This window comes from Pristis pectinata, chromosome 20 (genome assembly GCF_009764475.1).
Source record: "Pristis pectinata isolate sPriPec2 chromosome 20, sPriPec2.1.pri, whole genome shotgun sequence".
In the NCBI taxonomy this organism is placed as follows: Eukaryota; Metazoa; Chordata; class Chondrichthyes; order Rhinopristiformes; family Pristidae; genus Pristis; species Pristis pectinata.
The window spans coordinates 15,186,616-15,211,726 of record NC_067424.1 but is presented as its reverse complement, the minus strand read 5'-3'; the positions used below and the strand labels follow the sequence as shown (position 1 = coordinate 15,211,726).

At 42.8% G+C, this 25,111-nt stretch overlaps 1 protein-coding gene across 2 annotated transcripts in view; it reads left to right on the top strand.

The window, feature by feature from the left end:
* Positions 1-15,424, top strand: part of srgap2 (SLIT-ROBO Rho GTPase activating protein 2) — a 161,207-nt gene extending 145,783 nt beyond the window's left edge. For both annotated transcript variants that reach the window (XM_052034531.1, XM_052034530.1), the window contains 4 exons: positions 6,627-6,807; positions 8,206-8,352; positions 8,655-8,985; positions 11,382-15,424. In XM_052034531.1, the coding sequence (XP_051890491.1) occupies positions 6,627-6,807; positions 8,206-8,352; positions 8,655-8,985; positions 11,382-11,765 (1,043 nt within the window). In that variant the 3' untranslated portion in view covers positions 11,766-15,424. The remainder of the gene's footprint in view (positions 1-6,626; positions 6,808-8,205; positions 8,353-8,654; positions 8,986-11,381) is intronic.
* The last annotated feature ends 9,687 nt before the right edge of the window (positions 15,425-25,111 follow it).

Below are 25,111 nucleotides of genomic sequence, written 5' to 3'. Positions count from 1 at the left end.
TATTGGAATCTATCCTCAAGGAGGAGGTTACCGAATACCTAGAGGCACAAGGCAAGATTGGACCTAGTCAACATGGTTTTGTGAAGGGGAGGTCCTGTCTGACCAACCTATTGGAGTTTTTTGAAGAAATCACAGGTAGGGTGGATAAGGGAGAGGCGGTAGACGTTGTGTATTTAGACTTTCAAAAGGCCTTCGATAAGGTGCCTCACAAGAGACTGATTAATAAGATGAGAGGTCATGGAATTATGGGCAGGGTAGCAAAATGGGTGGAGCATTGGCTGGTTGGCAGGAAGCAAAGGGTGGAAATAAAAGGATCTCGTTCTGGTTGGTTACCGGTTACTAGTGGTGTGCCGCAGGGGTTGGTGTTGGGGCCGCTCCTTTTTACCTTGTACATCAATGATTTGGATGATGGAATAAATGGTTGTGTGGCTAAGTTTGCGGATGACACCAAGATAAGTGGAGGAGTAGGGAGCATAGAGGAAATAGAAAGAATGCAGAGGGACCTAGACAGTTTAGGAGAATGGGCAAGGAAATGGCAGATGAGATTTAATGTTGAGAAATGTGCAGTTGTACACTTTGGAAGCAGAAATAAGCGGGTAGATTATTATCTAGAAGGAGAGAAGATTGATAGTGCGGTAGTACAAAGGGACTTGGGGGTACTCGTACAAGATACCTTAAAAGTTAACCGCCAGGTTGGATCGGTGGTTAAGAAAGCGAATGCTATGTTGGCATTCATCTCGAGAGGTATAGTGTATAAAAGTAAGGAAGTGTTGATGAGGCTCTACGGGGCGCTAGTGAGGCCTCATTTGGAATACTGTGCGCAGTTTTGGGCCCCACATCTTAGGAAGGATGTGCTGACGTTGGAGAGGGTTCAGAGGAGATTTACGAGAATGATTCCGGGAATGAAAGGGCTTAAGTATGATGAGCGTTTGTCGGCTCTTGGACTGTACTCGCTGGAGTACAGAAGGATGAGAGGGGACCTCATAGCGACATTTAAAATGTTGACAGGTAAGGATAGAGTAGATGTGGCTAGGCTGTTTCCCTTGGTGGGCGTGTCCAGGACCAGAGGGCACAATCTTAGAATTAGAGGGTACAGTTTCAAGACAGAGATGAGGAGAAATTTCTTTACCCAGAGGGTGGTGAAATTGTGGAACTCCTTGCCACGCACAGCAGTGGAGGCCGGATCAGTGGGGGTATTCAAGGAGGAGATAGACAGATATCTAAATAGTCAGGGTATCAAGGGATATGGGGATAAGGCTGGAAAATGGGATTAGAATAGTTTTTTTTTTCTTTTTCTTTTCTTTTCTTTTTTTCCCACCCCATTTCTTTTTCCCTTTTCCTTGGAGCAGACTCGATGGGCCGAATGGCCTGCTTCTGCTCCCTTGTCTTGTGATCTTGTGAAATGATGAAGCAGTTTTGAGAGACTGAGTAGGCTCCTCCACCTCCTGATGTTCCTGTGACCCTAACTTGTTCACTTGATTTCATTGTAAAGTTTTAGTTCCATTTGTTAACATTTGGCTAAGGCAGAGTTAAAAAAATCTGTTAAATCTGCTCCTTACCACTTGAACAAAAAACACATTAAACCATAACCCACTCACTGAAGATCTTTTTTTGCAAAATCATGTGTTCCGCAATAACAAAGGGGAAAAACTTCAAACACAGGCTGTCAGCAGGACGAGTTTATTGGTGCATTAACTGGGCATGTGTGCAAATCAGCCTTCTTCTGGCATTAAGTCTTTCAATGGAACTAAGCCAAAATAACCGGGCTTTGAGTTTAGGCGCTGCACACACACCAGGAAGGCTATTACTCTGCACTAAAAACTAATCAATTTTTCCTGAGGAGGTCAGCAATAGGGAATAATCTTTAGTACGGAGGTGCTCTCTCTTGCAGCACATTTTAATGCACAGCCAAGGATATGAAATAATTTCTAAAAGAATCCTAAAGTTACTTGGACTTTTCCTTGAGTCAGTAGATTCTGAGAACTAGCTCCATCCAAGACTTGAACCTATATTCTAAGGTGTTCAAAATTATCAGGTGTTTCCTTTCGATAAAATAGAGAGAAACAATTTCTATGAACAGTGAGTCTATAACCAGAGGACACAGACTTAATGTAATTAGAAAATGAACCAGAGGAGAGAAGAAAATTATTTTTAAACAAGTTGTTGTGATCTGCAATGCACTGCATGCTGAGGAGAAGGGAATTGCAGTATGAGGTGATCTGACAGCCTTGATTGCAGCTGTCTTCCTCCTTCCTAGCTGAAAAACACGATGATGCTGCGGAACTCTTCAGGACCTGAAGAAAGGTCCTGACCCGAAACGTCGAACGCCTGCTTTTCTCTACAGATGCTGCCTGGCCTGCTGAGTTCCTCCAGCATCGTCGTGTTTTTCATCTAGATTCCAGCATCTGCAGTCCTTTTGTTTCTCTTCCTCCTTCCTAGCATTGCCCATTTCAGCTGCTCAATTGGCATATCTGCTTCTGATTCAGACAAAACATGACTGAGCCAGATAAGGGAGATAATAATTCATTACCTCCAAGCTCAAATGTTCCATTGCAGTCCTGGATAGCCTCCCGCCTCTTACCCTTCTAAGTTTCTCGTTCATTGCCCATCAGCCCTATCACAGTTTGTACCACACAGAAACAGGATCATTGACCCACTGTACCCATGGCAATCATCAAGTACCCAACTATACAACTTTCCTTGCCAGGAATTTAAGTTTGACTGTGTTAAAGAGATATGTATAACACTTTCATATTGGTGCAAATCTGTGTGTCTTTAACATAGTTAATATTAATTGGGAGAAGCCATGTCCTGCTGCCCTCAATACCCCATCCCTCATGGCTTACATTGGCATTTTATCTAATGCTTTTTAAAATTCTCATCAATGTGTTCAACCTTTACCATGTTTTTATCCCACCCTATCTCTAATCTTCACTGGTCTGACCTCTGAGAATTCTGTATCCCTCCAGTTCATCCTTGATTTTCATCACTTCATTATAGGCAGTTAGGTTTTCAACTGCCTAGGATCCAGATTCTGAAATTACCTTCAACATCTCTTTGTTTCCCTTCCTCTTTCATTCCTTTTACTCTGTCTCTCTGGCAAAGTGCTGGTCACTTGCCCTGATGTGGCTTAGAGTTGATGTTTACTGCTTTGAAGCACCTTTGGGTCTTTTACTACTTCAAGGACCTATATAAGTGCATGCTGTTGTTGCATTAGATTCGGGAAGGGTTACTGTTCTGCTCGGTCCGCCCCATCTGCTGAAGCCTCTGCCACGTCTTGGCCCTGTCCCAGGGTCACAGGAGGAGCTAAGGATATTGGGTATCACAGAACCACAGGGGGCTTCTCTGCAGCTGTTCTGTCACAGAAGCCAAGAGGGGGATTCAATCTTTCGAGACTGTTTCTGTTCTGTTTTAAAAAAAGCTGCTGTCGTTTCAGAATTATCAGTTTTATCTTTTGTGAAGCTGTCAGGGATGGTTGAAATTTTTCTGCAGCATTCTAGTTCTTGAGGCTCACTGTCTGATGGGGGAAGGGAAGAACGTGTATGCTTATGTGACAATGTGTGCAACTATGTATATATAAATTTGCATGTGAATATATGCTTGCAAGTGTCAGGGATAGTTTGGTCATTGGCTTGCTATGTAGTCGCACTCTTATTCCATGCTGAAAGCCATGTGATGTTCTGACGTGCAGTTTAGCAGTACAAACAAGACTATTTTTCTTCTAATTGACCTCCCCTGAAGGAAAGGGTGACCTTCCTACAACTTGGTTGTATTCTTCAGTTCCTCTCCTGCTGCAGACAGTGAATGAGTTACTGTGATCAGCGCTGTTCCATTCCTCATTGTCTCGCATGCCAGTTGGCAGGACAGAGATCTGTGTTTGTGTGTGTGTGTGTGTCTGTGTGTGTGTGTGTGTGTGTGTGTGTGTGTGTGTGTGTGTGTGTGTGTGTGTGTATGCATGCTGCCGATCTGTAAACGTTAGCTCACCATCAGGGACTGGCTTGTTTTGTCCTTAACTTTGGCGCTGTGAAGTATGGGAATGCAAGCAACATTCTGAAGGAATGACTCTAACCTTACCCACCCAATGGGAAACTGACGTTAAACAGATTGCTGCAAATTTTAGTAGAACACAAGTTCAGGCAGCGTTTAAGTAAGGCAGCAGTTAAATGGGGCTTTTTTTTAATTCAAGTTGTTAATCTAGTTCAATTGCAACCAGGAGGGAGAGATTTCTATACGTTTATAATCATACCAAAAAATTAATAATCGTTTTATATTTCTCTTTCCTCTTTATGGTCAATGCTGATCATCTTTTGTTTTCTCATTCCAAGTACCATATAAACTCACAACTTCCCAAAGCTCAGTAGTTATATTTAAGCTGAATGTTCCTTCATAATTGCAGCATGTTGGAAATTAACACACTGCTCCTTCCTGTGGTTGATCAGTATAGACAGTGGCTAAGATAGGAATAGGAAGATACCATGTTTGGTTATTACTGTGCTGAGTTAGCTGATCCCAGCTAGGTGAATAGTATTGGGAATGGGCCATGATTGGGAGAGATCAGCCAGTATTCCCACATACCCCTAGAAACCTCCACCACAGCCTACTACTCTCCATCTTATCTCCTCACCATCCATTGTCATCTGTTTGGCTTTGGTGTTGGATGTGAAGTGTACTCGTGCTTAAAGAAATGTGAACTTGCATCTTATGTAGCTCAAGATATCCCAAAGTGTTTTGTAACCAATTATTTATTTTGATTTGTACTCAAAGGTAGACATGCTGCAGTCAACCTACACTTAGTGAAATCCCACAAACAGAAATGGAATAAATGAACAGATCATCTGTCTTTTAATGAAGTTGGTTAGGGGATAAATATTGATCCAGCCTTGAAACTTGGTCACCTGATCTGAGCCTGACGGAGGCTGACTCAAGATGTTGGATTCATGTTAGGATAGGTGTATGTTTGGATAAAACGTTCAGAGTTGGGTCTGGTCTAACCATGTCAGCTCAACTCAGTCCTTTATCTAGATCCAGATCCAGGTGATTTGTTTTGTGTTATAGTGAATGTCCTATGTTTTTGATCAAAGCTGTATCTGCAGCATAGCAAGTTTTTTTTTCTGCTTTTCTACCAATGCCTCAGAGGTCAGTCGGGTAATGGGGCAAAATTATACTCTGGCTTATACTTGGATTGGTTGGCATTGGATCAAGTTCAGATTGGGCTTTAATTTTATGCAGGAGCATACATGACACATAAATGATAGAAAAATAGGGGGCTATGTGGGAGGGAAGTGTTAGATAGATCTTAGAGCAGGATAAAATGTCAGCACAACATTGTGGGCCAAAGGGCCTGTACCGTGCTGTAGTGTTCTACGTTCTATACATCTACTCAGACTTAGATGCACACATAAATATAGCTGCTGGAACCAGGTATCAGCAAATGAACTGTACCCCATCAAGGCAAAGAAGGAGGTGAGAAAGAGGGGAGGGATTGGCAGGAAGAAAACCCCATCAAGGCACAATTAGCAAAGAATCAGTTTTAACCAAGGAACCTCCCTTTTTGTTAGCACCTTGCCATATATATTGTTTTGACACATGTAACTTTGCTCAGATGATGTCATTTTTGCATTGACTTTAAACTGAATGGATGAGGACAGCCAGAAAGAATGTGTTGAGCTCACAGGCCATCTGAGTGCTGCTATACACTGTAATGTAAATCATTGTGCCGAAATGAATATTGGGTATAGGAATGCAAAGAGCTGGACTTCTGAACTTGGCGAACAATTACTAATAGCTGACGGCCCACACAATAAAACAAAGTCGTCAGTTTTCTGTTGTGGCATCTGCATTCAGCTGCTTATTCCTGCCTCCCCTCCGACTCCCACTGCACTCCCATGGGAACATGCTGCGTGTTCCAGAACCAACAAAGATTGTTTCAAATCTTTCCATTTTTCAAAGGAGTATCCAAATAAAAAGTTCTCAGGCAACTTCCGGCAAGGTTGGCACTTTTTCTCCCGAGTTGATTTCTTGAATCATTACATTCCCCAATGTTTAGGACAAAAGTTCCAGGAATCAAACCCAACAAGAGTTAGGAGTAGATCATCTATACAAGTCAGCAGGGTGTGTAGGTTGGAAATTATGATGTTTCCAAGTCATCACTGTTCATAAGAGAAAGATGTGTGCTCAGTGTTTCTGTAATATTTTATTGCGTGCATCCATGTTGCCAATTTTCACAGGCACTCACCCCAATGCAGGGCACCAGGTAAATACACTACCTACTGTAGTATTTATACTGAATAGAGAGCTTTAAGATGCCTGCTATTGTTATTGGGTGTATAGGTCTCAACTCAGCAACTGAAAAATTGGCAGAATCACTTCACTTGATTGCCATCCATTCTTCCATCCAGTCCATGTGAGTGATTAGTGATTAGTACTGCTTAGACAAGATGCATCAGTCTGATATTTTGTCAGTGTTCAGGTGATGCTCATATAGGAAGTGTCAGGACACGGTAAGACAGGACATCCAGTATCAGAACATCCAGAAAGAAAGGGACAGGGAAATTTATGGGAGGGGCAAGTAGCACAATCTAAATAGCTAATTTACCTCAATGATTTTACTTCTGTTCCTTTTGTAGAAGGTGAGCCGATAGAAGCCATTGCAAAGTTTGATTACACTGGACGCACAGCCCGGGAGCTCTCCTTTAAGAAGGGCGCGAGTCTGCTACTCTACCACAGAGCTTCAGAGGACTGGTGGGAGGGTCGACATAATGGAATAGATGGACTCGTCCCACATCAATACATTGTTGTCCAAGACACGTAGGTTTTTATCAATACTTCAAGTCTTTGGTTACCAGAGGTCTAAACAGCACATCCCATCATGACCCTCTTCTAAAGCAGTCCAAAGATGGTCCTACTGTCTTGCTTTTTTCCCCATGCACTTGTACCCATCCCTGCTTTAAATTTGAATTTCTTTCCCTGAAAAGATGCACTTGTCTCTGTCTCCATTGGTCCCTGCAACAAAACATTGCATGTTCCAACAGTTCTATGTATCAAGAAATTTCTTTCAACCTCTTCACTCTCAGGTGAAAAGTTTATCACTAAATTCCTTTGTCAAAGAAATAATGTTTCTTTGTTCACCATGTCAAAAGTTGTATATTCTCATTGAGTGCACACACTCATTTTCTACTCTTGCTTATCACAATGTTTTATCCCATTCATTCACATGAAACTGTCTTCTGCCCGCACTAATCTGCCAGTGTATCTTTAGAAATTGTCTAAGCTAGCTCATTGTTTGGAAAATGCCATTTCAGGATGGTCGCCTTTTGACAGCTATGTTCCTCTCTTCACATCTGCAGTCTGGCCTGCTGACTATTTCCAACATTTTGGTTTTACTTCAGATTTCTAGCGTCTGCCACATTTTGCTTTTTCACTCAATTTTTATGTAATCTCCAAATTCCCTGTGCTGAGATAGAATTCTAAATACCCATGTCCTCACCCCACCTTGATTGTCAGTAACTCTGTGCTGTGGTAACATTTGTAACTACTGATGTTTCAAATGCAAACTGTAAAGTACAACTTCAGAGATAGATTTCCAGTTCTTCCTGTAGTTTATACTTAAACACTTTAATTTAGTATAGGTAGATGTGCAGTGGCAAATTAATTATGTTTATCTGTCTCTTGTTCCCTCTCACAAAACATTCTATCTCCTCTCAACCCAAATTCTCATTTTTCTTTCTCCCTTGTCTCTCTTTTTCTTTCTACCTTCTTGTCTCTTTTTCCCTCCTGCTCTCTAATTCCTGTATTCTCTATCCAATTCTGTATTTACACACCCGCTCAATCCTCCAACACTCTCTATTGCACTCTTCTTCATGTTTCCCTATCTCTCTTCATCCCCTCTCTCATACATTCTCTTGCCTTCTTCACCTCCCTTCCCCCTCCCTGATCTTCCCTTTGTTCCACTTCTTTTCTTTGCTAACTTTCCCTCCATTGCAATTTTCTTTCCCATCCCCTCTCCTTTTCCTTCACCAACTCTATCACTCTTTCTGTATTCCTACTCTCCCCTCTCCATCCTTCATCTTCCCACTCTCTCTCTATCTCTTTCATCCATCCTCTATCATTTCCCTTCCATTACTTGTCCATCCTTCCCATCTGTCCCTCTCTCTGTCCCTCCCCTCCTCCCATCTTTATTTTTATCACCTTTTGTTCTTCTCTCAGTGATGATACATTCTCTGACCGACTGAGCCCAAAAGGAGACATTGAGCCTAGCAGCGCACCACCCCCAGAGGAACGACCCCTGTCAAAGACCAGCGTTGGTTCACCAACGGGACACGTCGCAGACATTTACTTAGCAAATCTTAGCAGGTCAGAGTCACTTTCCTAAAGCTATCCTCTGTTTAAAGATAAGTGTACACAATCTGCTTATAAACAGTACCTTGTCAATGTCCTATCAACAGCCTCCTGAACAGTCTAAGTAGGACATTGATACTTGATTGAGTGCCTCTTATGGCTCTAGATACTTGAAAAGTTAGTGAGGAGGGGGTGGCAGAAGGGTTTTGGACTTTCAGCGAGTTGTTCAGGACTGTGTTCAGAGATGGTGGTGCCTGAGCTTCAGCTGAATAGTGTTTTTGCCCTCTCTGAGTGATTCTTTTACATTATTAATCTAGACAGAAGAAGAAACAGGAATCTGGGAGTATCCGGCGATCATTCCGAACCACTGACAGTCATAGTCTCACTGGACATGGATTGGCTTCCTCACCCACAGATGGTGTGCCCCAAGGCTCTGCCAGTCCCAAGAGCTCTCCACAAGTAACCCAAAGCAGTTCGAAGGAAACGCCAGACAAACGGCCAGTTGTGACACACGGCAGCCTGAACTCAATTAATCGCCGGCCCTCAGCAAACAGGGCAGACAGCCCGCAGATTCGTAAGGTGGTGGCGGCAGGAAGGTCCAAAAGCTTCAGTAACCACAAGCCACTGGACCCGGAGTCTATTGCACAGGTACAGTACCATTCATTATCAATCTTGCAGCCTTAACAATCAATGTCTATGAGAAGCCGGAGTATTGGAAGCTGACCGTCTGCCTTAACGCAGGTGTAAAGAGTGGCCACTAAGTGAGGTGTTTGCGAAATGACTGCACATACTGAGCTTTGCCCAGCACGTGCCCTAGAGAAAACATGCTTACTGGAACAATGAGCAGAAATAATGCTTGTAGGCACCATGAGGCTTGTTTTTCACAGGGAGCATAGTATCAGGAGAAGGTCATTCAGCTGCTAGACCCTGTTCATTGAACTACGTTGAAAACACAGCACAGAAACCACCTCACAACTCACTTGGTTGCACTAGCTGGTGTTAAACTCCAACACTATAGATCATAGCTGATCTGCGCCTCATTTTCCCATCATTGCTCCATATCCTTTGAAGCAGTTAACAAAGAGACATCCAACAAAAATGTACTGAATTTATTCTTGAAAGCTCGGATTAAACTCCAGCAACTGAAGCCTATTGAGGAAGATTTTCAGACTTCCATTACCGAAGATGAGCAAAGCAAGCCAAACTAATTTGCAAATATTAATATTGTCCCCAGTAAGAATCCCTCCTTTCCCTAGCCTACTTCCTCCTTCCCCCTTTTTAATCTTCCCTCCCTCTCTTTTCTCCTACTCCTCCCCCCTCCTCCTCACTCCTCCCCCCCCTCTCTGAGGTTCGTAGATGTCTGCTGCTCATTGTACAAGAGAAAGAAAAGTGCTCTGAAGTCATAGTTATTGATGTGTCTTCAGCAAAGGAATACGATCCTGAGGATAGCATTACTGTCTGGGGCCCTTTGAGTAACTGCCAAGTGATTTACGATGATGGGGGTGGCGGGCTGGTTGATGTTGTTGGTCGGTGAGCAGCGACATGAGGTTTGTTATACAGGAATTGTTAGCTTTCAAGTTAAGTCAAACAGATCTTTGTGCACAGTTTCTGAACAGAACAGGGAGGCGGAATTAGGTTTCAGGGAAAATTCACATTCATGGAAAAGTTAGTAATTCTCACCAAGGCTGTTGCTGTTGATGAGGTATTTGTCTGTCTTCTGTATAACAATCTACTGCAGCAGGAATCTGCCTAAAGCACCAGCAGTTCAACTTGGCTCCCTAATATTCAGCAATCCTTGTTGTGTTGCTGAGGGCTCCCACGATCATTGTAATATAATCCTCCATTCCTTTAAATCCCAAGGAAGCCCTTTTTAAATTGCAATAATTGCCTTGTTTATTTTTATGGTTTAACAAAGAATTTCTAACTCTTAAAGGTATGACATGGAGTCACAAGGTTCTTTGCAGTGCTATGTGTAATTGGGATGTGTAAATATTAGATATAATAAAGCACAAGATTCCAATTTTTAGAGGGATAACATGATATTAAAAAAATGCATTCACATAGCAGCTTTCATATCTTCAGCACATTTCAAAGTGATTTATTCTTAATGCACTTGTACCTATGTAACATATACGCAACTTGATTCTGGATAATTGATCAATTAATTTTGCAGTGTTAGCTTTGATTTAAATGTGGATTGTTTTACATCTACCTGGTCAGGTAGGCAGGGCTTGTGTTTAACTAACTGAGTAGGTGGAGGTAGCAAGGACTCCACAACATTAAAGAAATATATAGACAAACACTTGAACTGGCAAGGCATACGGAGCAGGTACTGGTAAGCAGGATTAGTGTAGGTGGGAAATTGAAGGACAGCATGGACATAGTGGGCCAAAGGGCTGTTTCTGAGTCTATGTTCTTTGGTCCTAGAGCGAAGAGGACAACCAATTGATCTGGTGGGTTTTGCAGGGATCTTGATTGGTACTTAAACTATTAATTGTCTTATAGTGAAGCAGGACCATAGTTTATAATAAACACGAATGAAAAACAAAATAAGGTTCATATACCTAGGCTGGGGGAGGGGGGGATGGCGAGATGCTGGAGAAATACCAAATGTTTGGTTTGAAGTCCAGGCTGAATGGTGTGGAGTGCTCGAACTAACGTCTTGGCTCTCTTCCCTTTTTTAGTTTGGTATATAGAGTCATAGAGTTGTACAGCATGGAAACAGGCCCTTCAACCCAACTCGTCCATGCTGACCAACATGTCTATCTGAGCTAGTCCCATCTGCTTGTGTTTGGGTAAAAACAAGGACATCTCTCATTTTCCACACTGACCTCTCTTGGTGAATTTGTTGTGTGAAAGTTCCAGTTTAATAGTGTTCACTGCTGCAACATTGGTTTATTGTTGCTGGCCTTTGTTTATGAAGAACTGGACAGATCATGCCCCAAATCATTTCTGATGTAATGCTTGCAGCTAGGAGCGAGATTATGGTCTGGATTCCCCTTGTATGGTATATCCTAAACTTCCAATTGATTTTTGTTCTGTAGGATATTGAGGCCACAATGAATTCAGCCCTCAATGAGTTGCGTGAATTGGAGCGTCAGAGCACAGTGAAGCATGCCCCAGACGTGGTCCTAGATACTCTAGAACCCATGAAGACACCTCCATCCATGGGTCCCACATCCGAACCTTCCAGCCCACTCCATTCCCGGATTTTGAAGGACTCCGAATCTTCTCTCCAGCGGAGTGCCAGCTCATCTGGGGACATGCCATGCACCTTCAGGCCTGTGAAATCCGTGAAAATAGCGGCTCAGGTGAAGCCTCCTGCACTAAGGCCTAAACCAGTAGTTTTTCCAAAGACCAATCCAACTACTCCCAGCCTTGGATCCCCAACAACACAGCAAGCAACCGACAAGTCTTGCACCGTGTGAGACCCTCTGCATGGGCTTAGGAAGAAAAAGTGAGTGCCATTTGAGTGTTCGTAAGAGGGGAGAAGGAACCAATAATGGTGCCTTCAATCATCATTCAGCTCAAGAAATGGTCTTGCTTTGAAGCAGGAGTTTGGTCCAGTTCTGCACCCAGAATGCCAATCAGTCCTGTCCCCTGATGAATTTTAGATCTTCCTATAACATCTCATCAAACCAGCAAAGCCAATATACTTCAGTGTGTTTCGGTCTTTGCAACATAACTGGAAACCGATATAATGCAGACTTCATTCAGCCCTTGCAAACCAAATAGATTTATGCGTTGATATGTTTTCCATCTGTCTTCCCAACTTCCTCTCTAAAATCCATTGCTTCCTACACCTTTGCCAGCTTTCACAGCAGATTTGATGGTTATTCTGTGCCATCCACATTCGGTTATCGAAGGAAAAACAGCAATCGAATCGTTTGTTGCCTTGAAAACAATGAACGGAATTTTTTGTTGAATCCTCATGACTGTTACGGTAACTCGGGTATTTTGTTGGGGCCCTTGGTTTGCCTCAGAAATTTACCACCAAAAAAAAGACAAATTGAATGACGTGGGTTATGCAAACCATCAGCTCTTTTAAGAAAGAAATTGTAATCAAGTCTTGCTATGTGTCATTATTTTTGAAATTTTATTTTTGAAAGCTGAGTACATTTGTAGTACCAAACAAAGCAAGGCTTGTCCACTTGTGTGTCTAGGGAGCAAGGCCTTGTTAAAGGCTTCAGAGCTTAGCGCAAGGAAAAAAAACAATTAATTTTTAATTTTTTTTATTGGACTTTATTGTGAACAGTTCATTGTAAATGGTGAATTATATTTTGACAGATTCATTGTATTTGAAAACTGGAAATGTTTTGTAGGGTAGTAAATTTAAAAAAAAATAATATTTTTAGGGGAGAGACTCCCAGTCAACCTCAGATGCTGTCCTGTGAAATTCCAGAGCAATCTACAAACTGGCATTTTGTTATCCAATCTTTTACCCATTATTTCTTTGTGATCAGAGAAATGTTTAGATGAATTTTGTTTCTCCATAACTCCTATTTTTTTTTGTCTGTGAAATGCCCCAGCCAATGTAAATTGTATTTGTACTTGGTGTTTTACTAACCTCTGAAGGAGTAATGTTATTTTATTAGGGTCTGATTTAGAAGCAGCGTTCAAACTATTGCGATTACTGTGAGATTCAGGCACCACCCAGTTGTCAGATTGAGCCAAGAAGGCCGGAAACATCCTCTCTCCCCCTCAACACTGCCCAGTCGGTGCTGTGTTAATTGATCTCAGAAACTGCAGTTGAGCACAGTGCCCTGGTTAGGAAAGAGAGTAACACCATCCAAGCTTCCTACTCAATCTCTAGTCATCAACACTATTCCCACCTTGTAAAATGCATCGAAAAGCAAAATCTGCAGATGCCAAAAGTCTGCAATCAAAACAGTAAATAGTGAAAATATGTGCAGAGAGAGCAACAGAAGTAACATTTCAGGTTTATGGTACCTCACCAGAACAGTATTTTCTGCTTTTATTGTAGAAAATGCATATCAAATGAGAATAGGATCAAACTAGGCATGATGTTCCCATGGTAGGAAGGCCTGTGGATGTTCATAATCCAGGCCCCTAATTCAACAACGACAATTTGCATTCATACAGTGCCTTTAATGCAGTACAACATGCCAAAGGGTTCACTGGGAAATAATCAAATAAAATTTTTCTGAGCCACGCAAAAGGATATTAGAACAGCTGACCAGTAGCTTAGTCAAAGATAGATTTTACTCATCATAAAAGAAGAGAGAGGGGTGAAGAGGTTTAGGAAATAAATTCCAGAGCTTAGGACCTCAGCAGCTGAAGCTTCAGCTGCCAGTGCTGGAGTGATTAAATATGGGGATGAAGGAGACCGGAGGAGTGCAGATAGCTCTAATTAAAATATCGAAAGCCTGTGGAATTTCATTCTTTGGCACAAGTCAAAAGCTTGAATGAAGGCATTCCTGTTCAGAAATATCCAGGCTGAGACCAACTAAGCTGAACCTTTCCCTTGTACAACAGAGTAGCTCACCGGCATCATCGTTGTCAGTGGCCAGGGTAGGTTAACCTGCTGAATCTGACTTTCCATCAAGTGGAAAGTGGGAATAGCCAAGTGGTCCTCATCCTGCAGCCTGGGAGTTCTTGGAGCTAAACTCTCTGCTGCACTTCCTGCCACAGAATGCCGTAGTATTTTATTTGAAGATTTTGACTGGGGCTAAGATCTGTGTTGGTGAAAGAAGTGATTATTCAGCATTTACAGAAGATTCCACATATGTCCGTCAGTCCTACCTTACTCACGACTCCTTCTCTTCCCCCCGACACGCACGCACGCACACACACACACACACGCACGCAAAAATAAATAATACAAGATGATCATTTTAGTTGCTTGCTATCCAAACAGCCAGGTCTTCCAATTCCAAGTTCCACATCACTGAGGTTTGTTTGATAGCCAGTCTGTTAAAATTTCAACAAATTGAGCATTGGAACCAACCGAAAATATCCTGCATGATTTTGATTGCAGTGGTGAGAGAGCTTCATGTATATTTAAATCCAATTTGATGGCTTCTTGCAGGGATGAAGCAAGGCCTTACTTATGGGTTAAACCAGTGAATCCTGCCTGAACTCAAGTGGGCAATGGTGGGGAGAAGAATGACATGGAGAGCAGGAATGGGATTTCGAGAGCTGATTCCCTACACCAAGGCTGGTCATAGAAGGGTGGTAGAGACAGTCAGGATGATCACAGTGTGTATTTTTTCCCCTATGTTAAACCACCTGCAAGGACCCATTTGTGTTGTGCACGAGGTTGAAGGGTTCTGGTGGGAATGGGGAAGCTGCTTAGATCAGTCCTTTAATGTCAGTAGATTCTGCAGTTACACGTAAAATTCACCAGCACACGTCAAAGGCATCACCAAGCAGAGATTTGTTCAGTGGCATTTCGAATCCATCCACTCAGGACGCATCTCAACAGGCTGGTCAAACCAACAAGATCTTTTGAATCTCCATTCTCAACAGCTGCATATACCCCACCATGTGGACCCAAGCTCTACAGACTGGACGGATCCCCAGTCTACGCTGAGATGTCAATCCTCGACAAGGGATGGAGGAGCACTGGGATCGGCCTTCAATGCCCTTCACCCATTGGGCGATGCTCCCAGTGCTAACTGTTTTGCAGCAGCTTCTGCTGGGTAGTTTGGTGTGAAATGACAACTGCATCAAGGTCATATGTGATGCTGAGTGGTGGAAGAGTCTGTCATCATTGTCAGAGCTGGTCTGATGTACTGTAATCCGGAATGAGTCAGTGACTTGGGGGAGGATTGTGGGTGCACCGTGTTACAAAAACAGTGTTTGTCATAAAGTCTCATCTTCCCCATGAACTTTAATGCCAGTGTTGTTCACTGTCATTGTTATGGGCCACTGTGGTTGAACAGTTAATACCCAATGGTATGAATTCAGACCACTGCATAAGTAAGGCTGTAATAATTAATTGTACAGAATATCTGTGTATATGTAACTACACATCAGTGACTGTAAGGTACAGCATTTTCTGGTACAGTATTGTGCAGAATATTAGATGTTAGTCAATGATCAATAAATCTCATATTAGTCTCCATGTAATTCGTCCTTTTTTTTTGGAGTGAGACTTTGCATTGGTGGGACCTCTCATTTGGAAGAGCTAGAACCCTGTATGTTGAATGAAAGTTTATAGATCTGAGGACTGATTTTCCATCTAAGTCATCACTCAGAATAAATCCATTTAGCAAAATCACAATACTTTCCTCTCTGTGTCTCCCCTTCTCCCCATTCTCTGGTTGCTGAGTAACTCTCGATGATCTCTGTTGATGGCACCAATGTGTTAGGCAGTGAAGAGGGATGGACTGAAAAAACAAGACAGGCAGAGAAGGAACCACATTTATACAGCACTTTTCATTACAGCCAATAAAATACTTTTAAATTTTAGTCACCCTAATATAGGAACAGTGCAGCCAATTTGCAAACAGCAAGCTTTCACAAACCGCCATGTTATAATGACAAGATGATCTGTTTTTAGTGATGTTGTTTGAAGGATAAAATTTGGTGAAGTCACTGGGGATAACTCCATTCCCTGGCATCTTTTATATCCAACAGATCTCTGTTTAAGGTCTGATCTGAGAGTCTCTCAGTGCATCACTCCCTCAATGTTGTCAGCCCTGATTTTTCTGCTCAATTCCTCCAAGGTGGGGCTTGAATCAGCAAATTTCTTTCAGAAAAAATGTTACCCACTGAGCCATGGCTGAGAAGAGAGCAGTGAGTCTTCTCCCTAAGCCACTGGAATCCATGTAATGGTGATGCTCCTATCATTGTGATGGCTGGGAGTTCCAGGACATTGGATCAATGGCAAAGGAGAAATAACTAATGTCTGTCAAAGTAAAGACAGTATTGGACTTGGAGCTCATAGAATCACAGCAGTTTATGGACCATTGTGTTGCTACTGATCAAAAAAGTGCCAAAAAGACTAATATCATTTGATCCATGATCCGATAAACTAAGGTGCATATTGCATTCATCCTGGTACCTTTTATGTATTGAGGGATTTCTGACCCTGCATCCTTTCAGGCAGTGAGTTTCAGACTCCCAGCACTTCTCGGGTGAGAATAGCTTTCTTCACTACCTCCCTAATCTTCCTTCCAAATAAATGGGATTGGAATGGCATTTGGGATCCTGGATTAGGCGTCTTCAGTAGGGTCACTGCTCTTTTTAATTATGACTTTGAGAACGTGTTTAGCTGAAGACAGGGTCAATGCATCAGATGGCCACATATTCAAGGTATATTCAATATACCTTAAATATGTGGCCACCTGATGCATTACAGCAGGCCACATAAGGGTAGCTCATCCAGGTGCAGACCCTGAAGTTTTCCAGGATTTGCAGATCAGGTCCCGACCAGGAAATGGTCCCTTCAGAAGTAGAGGAGGGAAAATAAGGGAACGTACTTTAAATTTTACTACAGATTATTTAAACCGAGGTCATTTCCAGTGGGATTGGGAAGGGACTGAAGTGAAATGGAGATATTTACTAAACCTCAGATTGAAGTGTCACACTGTGTTCACAAATTGTTGTAAACATTGTGGATTCAGAAGTGACATTGAGTACTCACTTTGTTTTTCTCTGGTGATTGAATCTGGCCCAAAATAAATACTTGCAGGATGTTGGGAGGGATGAGAGGTCCCAGCTCAAGGCCTGGCCATTAATACAGCCCCTATCCAAACCTCACAGCAAATCGAGCAGTCGATAGCAAACTCCCATTGGGACAATGCTACATGCTTCTCTTAGAATTGTGGAATGGGATCACCAAACCCTAGCATCCTGTGTAACAACAACAAAATAAAACTTAATAAAACTTCCACGTCTGTCAGAAACTGTGCTGTTCCTAGTTGGGATCCGAAAGTGATTCTGAAACCATTAAAAATATTTTATTATTCATTTAGCAAAAAGCAAGACCTACCCTTGTCATCCGAAAATGTATTGGGCTCCCATGGCATGTTCCAAAGAAAATATGTTGGACTTGAAGATCTGCAACACTATTTATTAGGTCATAGATTGATAGAGGTGCACATGGATACTTTAATTCATAGATTGATGTCAAGCGCACACTGAAATCTCCTCACAGGTACTGGTACATGCACAGACATGAAGAGTGGGTCCTTGTGTGACAGGACATTACCTTGTGTTGACAATTCCTTTCTCCCCCACAGATGCTGCCCGACCCACTGATTTGTTCAAGCAGTTTGTTTATTACTTTGAGGGATGTCTGTTTTGCAATGAGTTCCTGCATGTGATGTGGTGATTTGACAACACTGAGTTCAGTGTTGAGTTACTTTCCTGCATCCAATCCACACCTAAGTTTCTTGAGTTTGGCTCAGTCAGTAGCATCCTTACCTCAGAGACACATTTGGGCTTGAGCCCCATTATAGGGCATGAGCAGAGAACATATTCTATCATTGAGGAGGGAAGTTTGTCAGATTAAACAGAGGCCCGGTTTACCCATTTGTGTAATACCACAGATCCCAAGGAAAAGCAGATCAATAGTTGTTCCTTCAACCATTAATACTGAAAATACCTTAACTCTTTACTGTATTTGCCTACTTAATAATAGTAAGTTGTTCATTAGCTTTGAAGCATTTAGAACTTTCCCAAGGATGAGGTAGGTACTGCATAAGTACAATTTTATTTTGTTTCCTGTGATGAAGTTATGGAGCAATAGCCCAGGGCCTATCCTGTGAGATTCGACCACCCTGTGGTAAGTGCACCTCAGTCTATTGAGTTTCAAAATAATATTTCTGTCACTGTTGTTGTGTGATGGTGAATTCAGCACACAGCAGAAAGTGAACCAGAAACACTATAGTGGGGCAAGATGCCAACTGATAGCTGGCACTGATGGAGCTGTACCATAGTCTGATGCTGGACCAGGAGACACAAATCCACAATGGATGGAACAACTTGTCTTTTGGCCATGAACTTATTGGGTCACAGCTGGGAGAGGGAGGTAAGTCTGCTTTTTAATGCCAGGAGTAGCATTATCAGCAAGATTTGTGCAGGTCCTGGGGGCACTGACAAGCAGGTGCATCATTGACTCCATCACACCTGGCCTTCCTTTGAAAAAGTTCCTTGAGTTAAAGGCACTCTTTGTATCTGGTTTATCAGATGTTTAAGATGTGGGATGGCTGCCTTTATTTTGCAGTGTGTAGAGCCTGCCTCCAGGACTGTGAGAAAACATGAAATGCAAAGATCTCAGTGACCCATCACAACAGACAGATGGTGGGAGCAGGGAAGGGATGGGTTGATTGAAAATCCACTGGTACAGATTCTGTTCTGGAAACCTAATGTTGAAAGTGCACAATGACTCTGCCAGTCTCTGGGGAAGTTTTCACATGTCAATCTTATCCAGTTCCACTTCATGTCAGTTAATGACTGTCACACTTAGCTTAATTATCGAACAACTAACTTGCCTACCACCGTGGAAGCCTGGAAGCCTCTCTCTCCTACACAATTGGTGAAAGACCAGGTACAGAATAGGAAAATCTCTGGGTTATTCAAAAAGTTTTTTTTTAATCAGATAAAAGGATAATGATGAAAAATGATTTGGTGAAAGAATTCAGTAAGGATAGGGGTCAAGTTGGGTGAGTGTAAAGTGGATTGCAAGTGAGCATTGGGTATAAGGGAGTTGGCAAAACAGCATCCAATGAACCACTGGTGAGGGAATAAGAAGGAAAAGGTAGAATGTCATTTGTGACAATGGTGCGAGGTGTTAGTTTAAAATCATTCCTACATATTATGGCCCCAGAAGAAGTGAGAAGTTCTGGAAAAATTGAGCAGTTTCTCTAACTGCAAACTCCATATCAGTTCAAACCGGCAGCCCGTAACTGAAGTTCTAGGTGTATGCTCCTAAAAGTAGTGTCCAAGTTCCCAAACAACACTTCCAGCTTTTGATGTTTGAATTCCACGATCAGTGAGGATAGGCAGCAATACCTCCAGCACGATTATTCTCAACACTGATGCCCCATAAGGCTGTGTCCTCAGCCCCCTGCTCGATTCCCTATATACTCATGACTGCATGGACAGATTCCACTCCAACTCCATCTACAAGTTTGCAGATGATACCACTGTAGTAGGCCATATCTCAAATAATGATGAGTCAGGAAGGAGATAGTGATATGGTGTCATGACAATAACCTTTCCCTCAATGTCAGCAAAACAAAAGAGCTGGTCATTGACTTCAGGAAGGGGGGCAGTGCACATGCACCTGTCTACATCAATGGTGCTGAGGTCGAGAGAGTTGAAAGCTTCAAGTTCCTAGGAGTGAACATCACCAATAGCCTGTCCTAGTCCAACCACGTAGACGCCATAGCCAAGAAAGCTCACCAGCATCTCTCCTTCCTCAGGAGGTTAAAGAAATTTGGCATGTCCTCTTTGACACTCACCAGCTTTTATCAATGCATCACAGAAAGCATCCTGTCTGGATGCATCATGGCTTGGTACGGCAACTACTCTGCCCGGGACCGCGAGAAACTGCAGAGAGTTTTGGACATAGCCCAGCACATCACAGAAACCAGCCTCCCCTCCTTGGACCTCTATACCTCTCGCTGCCTTGGTGAAGCAGCCAGCATAATCAAAGACCCCACCCACCCAGGTAATTCTCTCTTCTCCCCTCTCCCATCAGGCAGAAGATACAGGAGCCTGAGGGCACATACCACCAGGCTCAAGGACAGCTTCTATCCCACTGTGATAAGACTATTGAACGGTTCCCTTATACAATAAGATGGACTCTTGTCCTCACAATCTTCCTTGTTATGACCTTGCACCTTATTGTCTACCTGCACTGCACTTCCTCTATAACTGTGATACTTTACTCTGTATTCAGTTATTGTTTTACCCTGTACCACCTCAATGCACTGTGTAATGAATTGATCTGTACAAACAGTATGCAAGACAAGTTTTTCACTGTACCTTAGTACAAGTGACAATAATAAACCAATACCTATACCAATTCCAGTTCAAGAGTACACTCCCAGCTCAGCTGCAAGTATTCCTCTATGTATGTTCCAAAGTGATGTGCCTGTATTGCCAGGAGTAAACACTGTGCTGGGTTACTTGATTTACTGTGATTATATTCCCTACCCGTATGTTTGAATTTCCAGGTATATGTCCCAACGTGGCAGCCATGTATTCCCAGTGGCACACTCAAAACAGGAATACCTAAGTACGTAAAGCTTAGTTCTGGTAGGACTAATTATTTTTCCTGTTCTTTTTAACCTGTTAACACACTGGATCAATTTTTAACTCTCCTTTTGCCATGTGGTAATAGGAAGACAAGGGTGGTGAGATTGCCTTGGTGTTATTGGGGCAGTGCCCTCACCACCCACTTCCAGCAGTTTCTGTCTGTACTCCTCAAATTTAGCTCAAGGCAAAGATTATGTTGCCACCTGAAGGCCTGTTTATGAATTGCACACACATTTCATGAATTACACACAGATGTGCCTTTTGCGGCATGGACTCGTGTATAAGCCTCCAGGTCATGGGAAGGAGCTAGAGGAGTGTATTTGTAAAATTATTGAAGCCTTATAAAAACTACACAGAAGCTCTGATGTGACCTTAACTATACCCATTTTAAATGGTGCTGCAGTTATGTTAAGGATAGAGAAAGGGAAGAATTTCTGTGTGCATTCAGGAGAACTTGTGATCAGTATCCTTCCTGTCCAAGGAGACGTTTTTGGATCTAGTCCCAGGGAATAAGTCAAGAAGAAAATATCTCAGAGCAGGAGGATCTCAAGGACAGTGTAGATGCTGTATGGGGAATGACTAAAGCCAACTTAGATAAAGCTAACTCCCTGTGGGTAACCTCAATGGATGAAGGGACCTGATATGGATAAATTTGTGTCAAAGACTGTATGACCAACAGAAACAAGTTGGTAGGCTTCAAAGAGGTTTGAGTGACGTCCAGATACATTTTCCTCCGGAGCTCCTTGGACAGCAAAAAGGTGAAGAAAACGTTTAGTGGGAGAGGAAGCAAATGATTCCTGCTTGACAAGGCAAAATATACAAACGCAGAAAAGTGAAGAAGCAAATTAGGATCAAGAGGACTGATAAGATTGGTGGTTAATAAAAGGGTATTCCAAGGCATATTAACAGTGAAAGGATTGTCAGAGGAGGCTGGGTTGATTGGGAACTAAATGGACATCCCCTGTTTCCGAGCTGTATGACTGTAGGTGGAGGCAGAATGTAGGGCTGTTATGAACTGATGGTTACCAAGAAAGAGGACTATGCCAATTCTATGATAAAGCAAGAAGATTGCTGGGATACTTGATGAGATCAAAATAGATATCGGCACCGGAAAGGGTTATGGTATTTAAAGTGGATGTTATACAATCCAGGTGGGAGAGTGGGAGAAGTAAGGGTGGAGATTGCAGTGATGCTGGCTGCAATCTTTCCTGGATACAGAGTGGGTCCCAGAGGAAGGGGAGTTCAAATGTTACATCCTTGTTAGGAAAACAGGAGAAGGATAAATCCAGGAATTACAGGACAGTCACACTAACATCAGTGTTGAGGAAATAATCTGTTGCAAAAGGAACTGACGTTGTTTAAGGAATGGGTGAATAATGAAAGCCAGAATGGGGTTGTTAAAGGCAAATTGTGTTCCACTAAATTGCTTGAGATTTTTGAGGGGTTAGTAGAAAAGAGGGGCAGAGGTCAGTACAGATGGCAGCCCTTTGCCCCTCTCACCACCTAACAATTACCCTTCCGAACCTCTGAGTGGCTCCATCCCTGATGTTCAACTCTCCCACTGCTCAGCCCAGGCCATCTCCAAACCCGGTTCCCCCAAAACTCAACATTTTAATCCTCAGAGGCTATGATGGCCCCAGTTTCAGGGTGTCCTGACCCTGATTCCCACTCAGACCTCCTCTACCTTCTCCCTGCTATCTGTCTCCCCCCACCCCCCACCCTCCCCCCACCCTCCCCCCCCCCCCCCCACTCCCCCGCCCATCACAGCAGGAGGAAGATAGTGGCAGACTTCAAGGGGACATAAACAATCTGGTGCAATTGGGTGGTCCTGTGGCAGGTGAAACTCAACGCTAAAAAGTAAGAGGTGACAGATTTTTGTAGAAAGAAAGAGGAGAGACAAAACTAACAAACTAAATGCTGCAACTTTAAAGAGAGTGCAAATGAGAAAGACCTGGGGGTGTCTGTGTGAAGGCAGATAGACAGGTTCAAACAGCATGTAATAAAGCATGTGCAAGCTGGCTTTATAAACAGAGCCGGAGGGAAGAAAAGCAAGGAAGTGAGGTTAAACCTGCATAACACCGGCATTCATCCCATGTTGGAGGACGGCATAGAATTCCAGAGACCACAATTTGGGAAGGATGTAAAAGCTTTGGAGAGGCTATAGAGGAGATTTACTAGCTTTGTTGGGATGGAGGATTGCAGTTGACTGGATAGACTGCAGAAGCTAGGTTTGTTCTCCTTAGATCAGGGAAAGGTAAGAGGATATACACTACGGTATCTAAAATCAGGCTTTGAAAGACCCTGTTCAGACTTCATGGGTCATATGTTGTATTCTTCCATGACTAGGTAATTATGGGTATGGTTTTAGAATTCTGAACATTAACTTGAAATATCTCCATGCTCTCACAACTTTCTCCTGTTTTTATATTCTCCTCCAGCTCTCTCACATTCCCTGATATCTGCCTCCTTCCAATTCCACCCTCCTGAGCTTCACTGACTTTCATCACCCCATCAACCTGTAGTTGTCCCTTAAGCTCTACAGGTGCTTAAGATACAACTACAACCTGCAACCACCCCACCCCTCTGCCTCTTTCTTCCTTAAAAGTGCTCTGGAAAATTTACCTCTTTAACCAAACTTTTCATCATCTCTCCTAATATGTGACTCTGCATCAAATCTTGTATAGTTATGCATTTTTACTAATGATACTGTATCAGCAGGGCATGGTTGTTTGTATATCATTACCCACTGAATTACCATACTGGAATCCAAAGCTCTGGAGTGACAGGAGTTTCCTTAAAACTGTCAGGACCCTCAGGACCGAACAGTTGGATGAAATTCTTCTGGAAAAATGACTACACCCAAAATATTAATTCCTCAATTCTCTCTGCAGATTCTGCCTGACCTCATGGGTGTCTCCAGCACTTTGTGTTTTCATTTCAGATTTCCAGCATCTGATCTCGTGACTGAATCAAAAAAATGTAGTTGGGAATTTGGGATCAAAGAAAAAACATTTATACATGAAAGATCAAACACTGCGGTACTGGACAAAGGATTATGCTCTCTCTCTCTCTCTCTCTCTCTCTTTCTCTCTCATTCATTCTCTTTCACTCCCTGTCTCATTGTTTTCATCTCTATCAATCTTAGCATCTCCCTAATTTCAGTCACGGACTAGGTCTCTCTCTGTATCATTGTTTCTTTGTCTCCCTCTCGCTCTTTATCTTACTTTCTCGTCTTCTGAAACTGACAGGGTTTAGTAATTTGTCTTCGATTTCCTGCCGTAAAAGTACAATGAGGTAATGTCTATGTTTTGTGCTCTTCTTCCAACATCAGTGAAACTGAATTTCGGATACAAACTTCAACAGCCAACTGCTGCAACAGTGTGTTTAGTGCTTATGAATAAAGACAAATTTCCTCCCACTTCTCTCTCACCCATTTCCCTCTCTCTCTCCTCTTTCACTCTCAGCTTTTTTCTCTGACTTTTTCACTTTGCTTTGCTTTATGTGATTTTTCCTCTCTTCCTCTCTCTCTTTCACCCACTTTCATTCCCTCTCTCAATCACACGCTCTCAGTCTCAGCTGTGCTCTTTCACAGTGGGGAGATGGGCAAATGAGTCACATGTCAAGAGACCAGCTTGAAGCAATATTCTAGATGTGGCCTGACAATGGTTGAACGCACAGAGAGGGTTGTGTTTCTGGTTTAATATCTTTTGTCCTGACAATACATCCTATTACACTATTAGGTTTAATCATTGATTTTTATTGACCTTTTAAAGACATTACAAAAAAACATTTTAATTACCTAGCCTGTAGCATTGAAGGATCAGATCAGAGCAGATATCTTTATTAGTCACATGTACATCGAAACACACAGTGAAATGCATCTTTTGCGTAGAGTGTTCTGGGGGCAGCCCGCAAGTGTCACTATGCTTCCGGCGCCAACATAGCATGCCCACAACTTCCTAACCCGTACGTCTTTGGAATGTGGGAGGAAACTGGAGCACCCGGAGGAAACCCACGCAGTCACAGGGAGAACGTATAAACTCCTTACAGACAGCGGCCGGAATTGAACCCGGGTCGCTGGTGCTGTAATAGTGTTACGCTAACTGCTACACTACCGTGCCTGACCTCTAAATGGTGAGCATTTGCTTGGAGTTGTTCTGACCTAAGAACATCACACTCCATCACAGGCTGGGCCAGGAAGAAGGCCCGGAGGGATGGATTGGAGACTGGTGTGTACATAGAACAGTACAGCACAGGAACAGACCCTTCGGCCCATCATGTCTGTGCCCACCACCATGCCAATCCAAACTGATCCCTGCACATGGTCCGTATCCCTCCATTCCCTGCCTGCTCATGTGCCTGTCTGAGTGGCCCTTAAACATTGCTATCGTATCTGCTTCCACCACCACCCCTGGCAGCACATTCCAGGCACCTACCACTCTCTGTGTAAGAAACTTGCCTCCTTTAAGCTTTCCCCTCTCACCTTAAGGCTATGCCCGCTAGCATTTGACATTTCCACCTTGCCTACCCTATGCTTCAA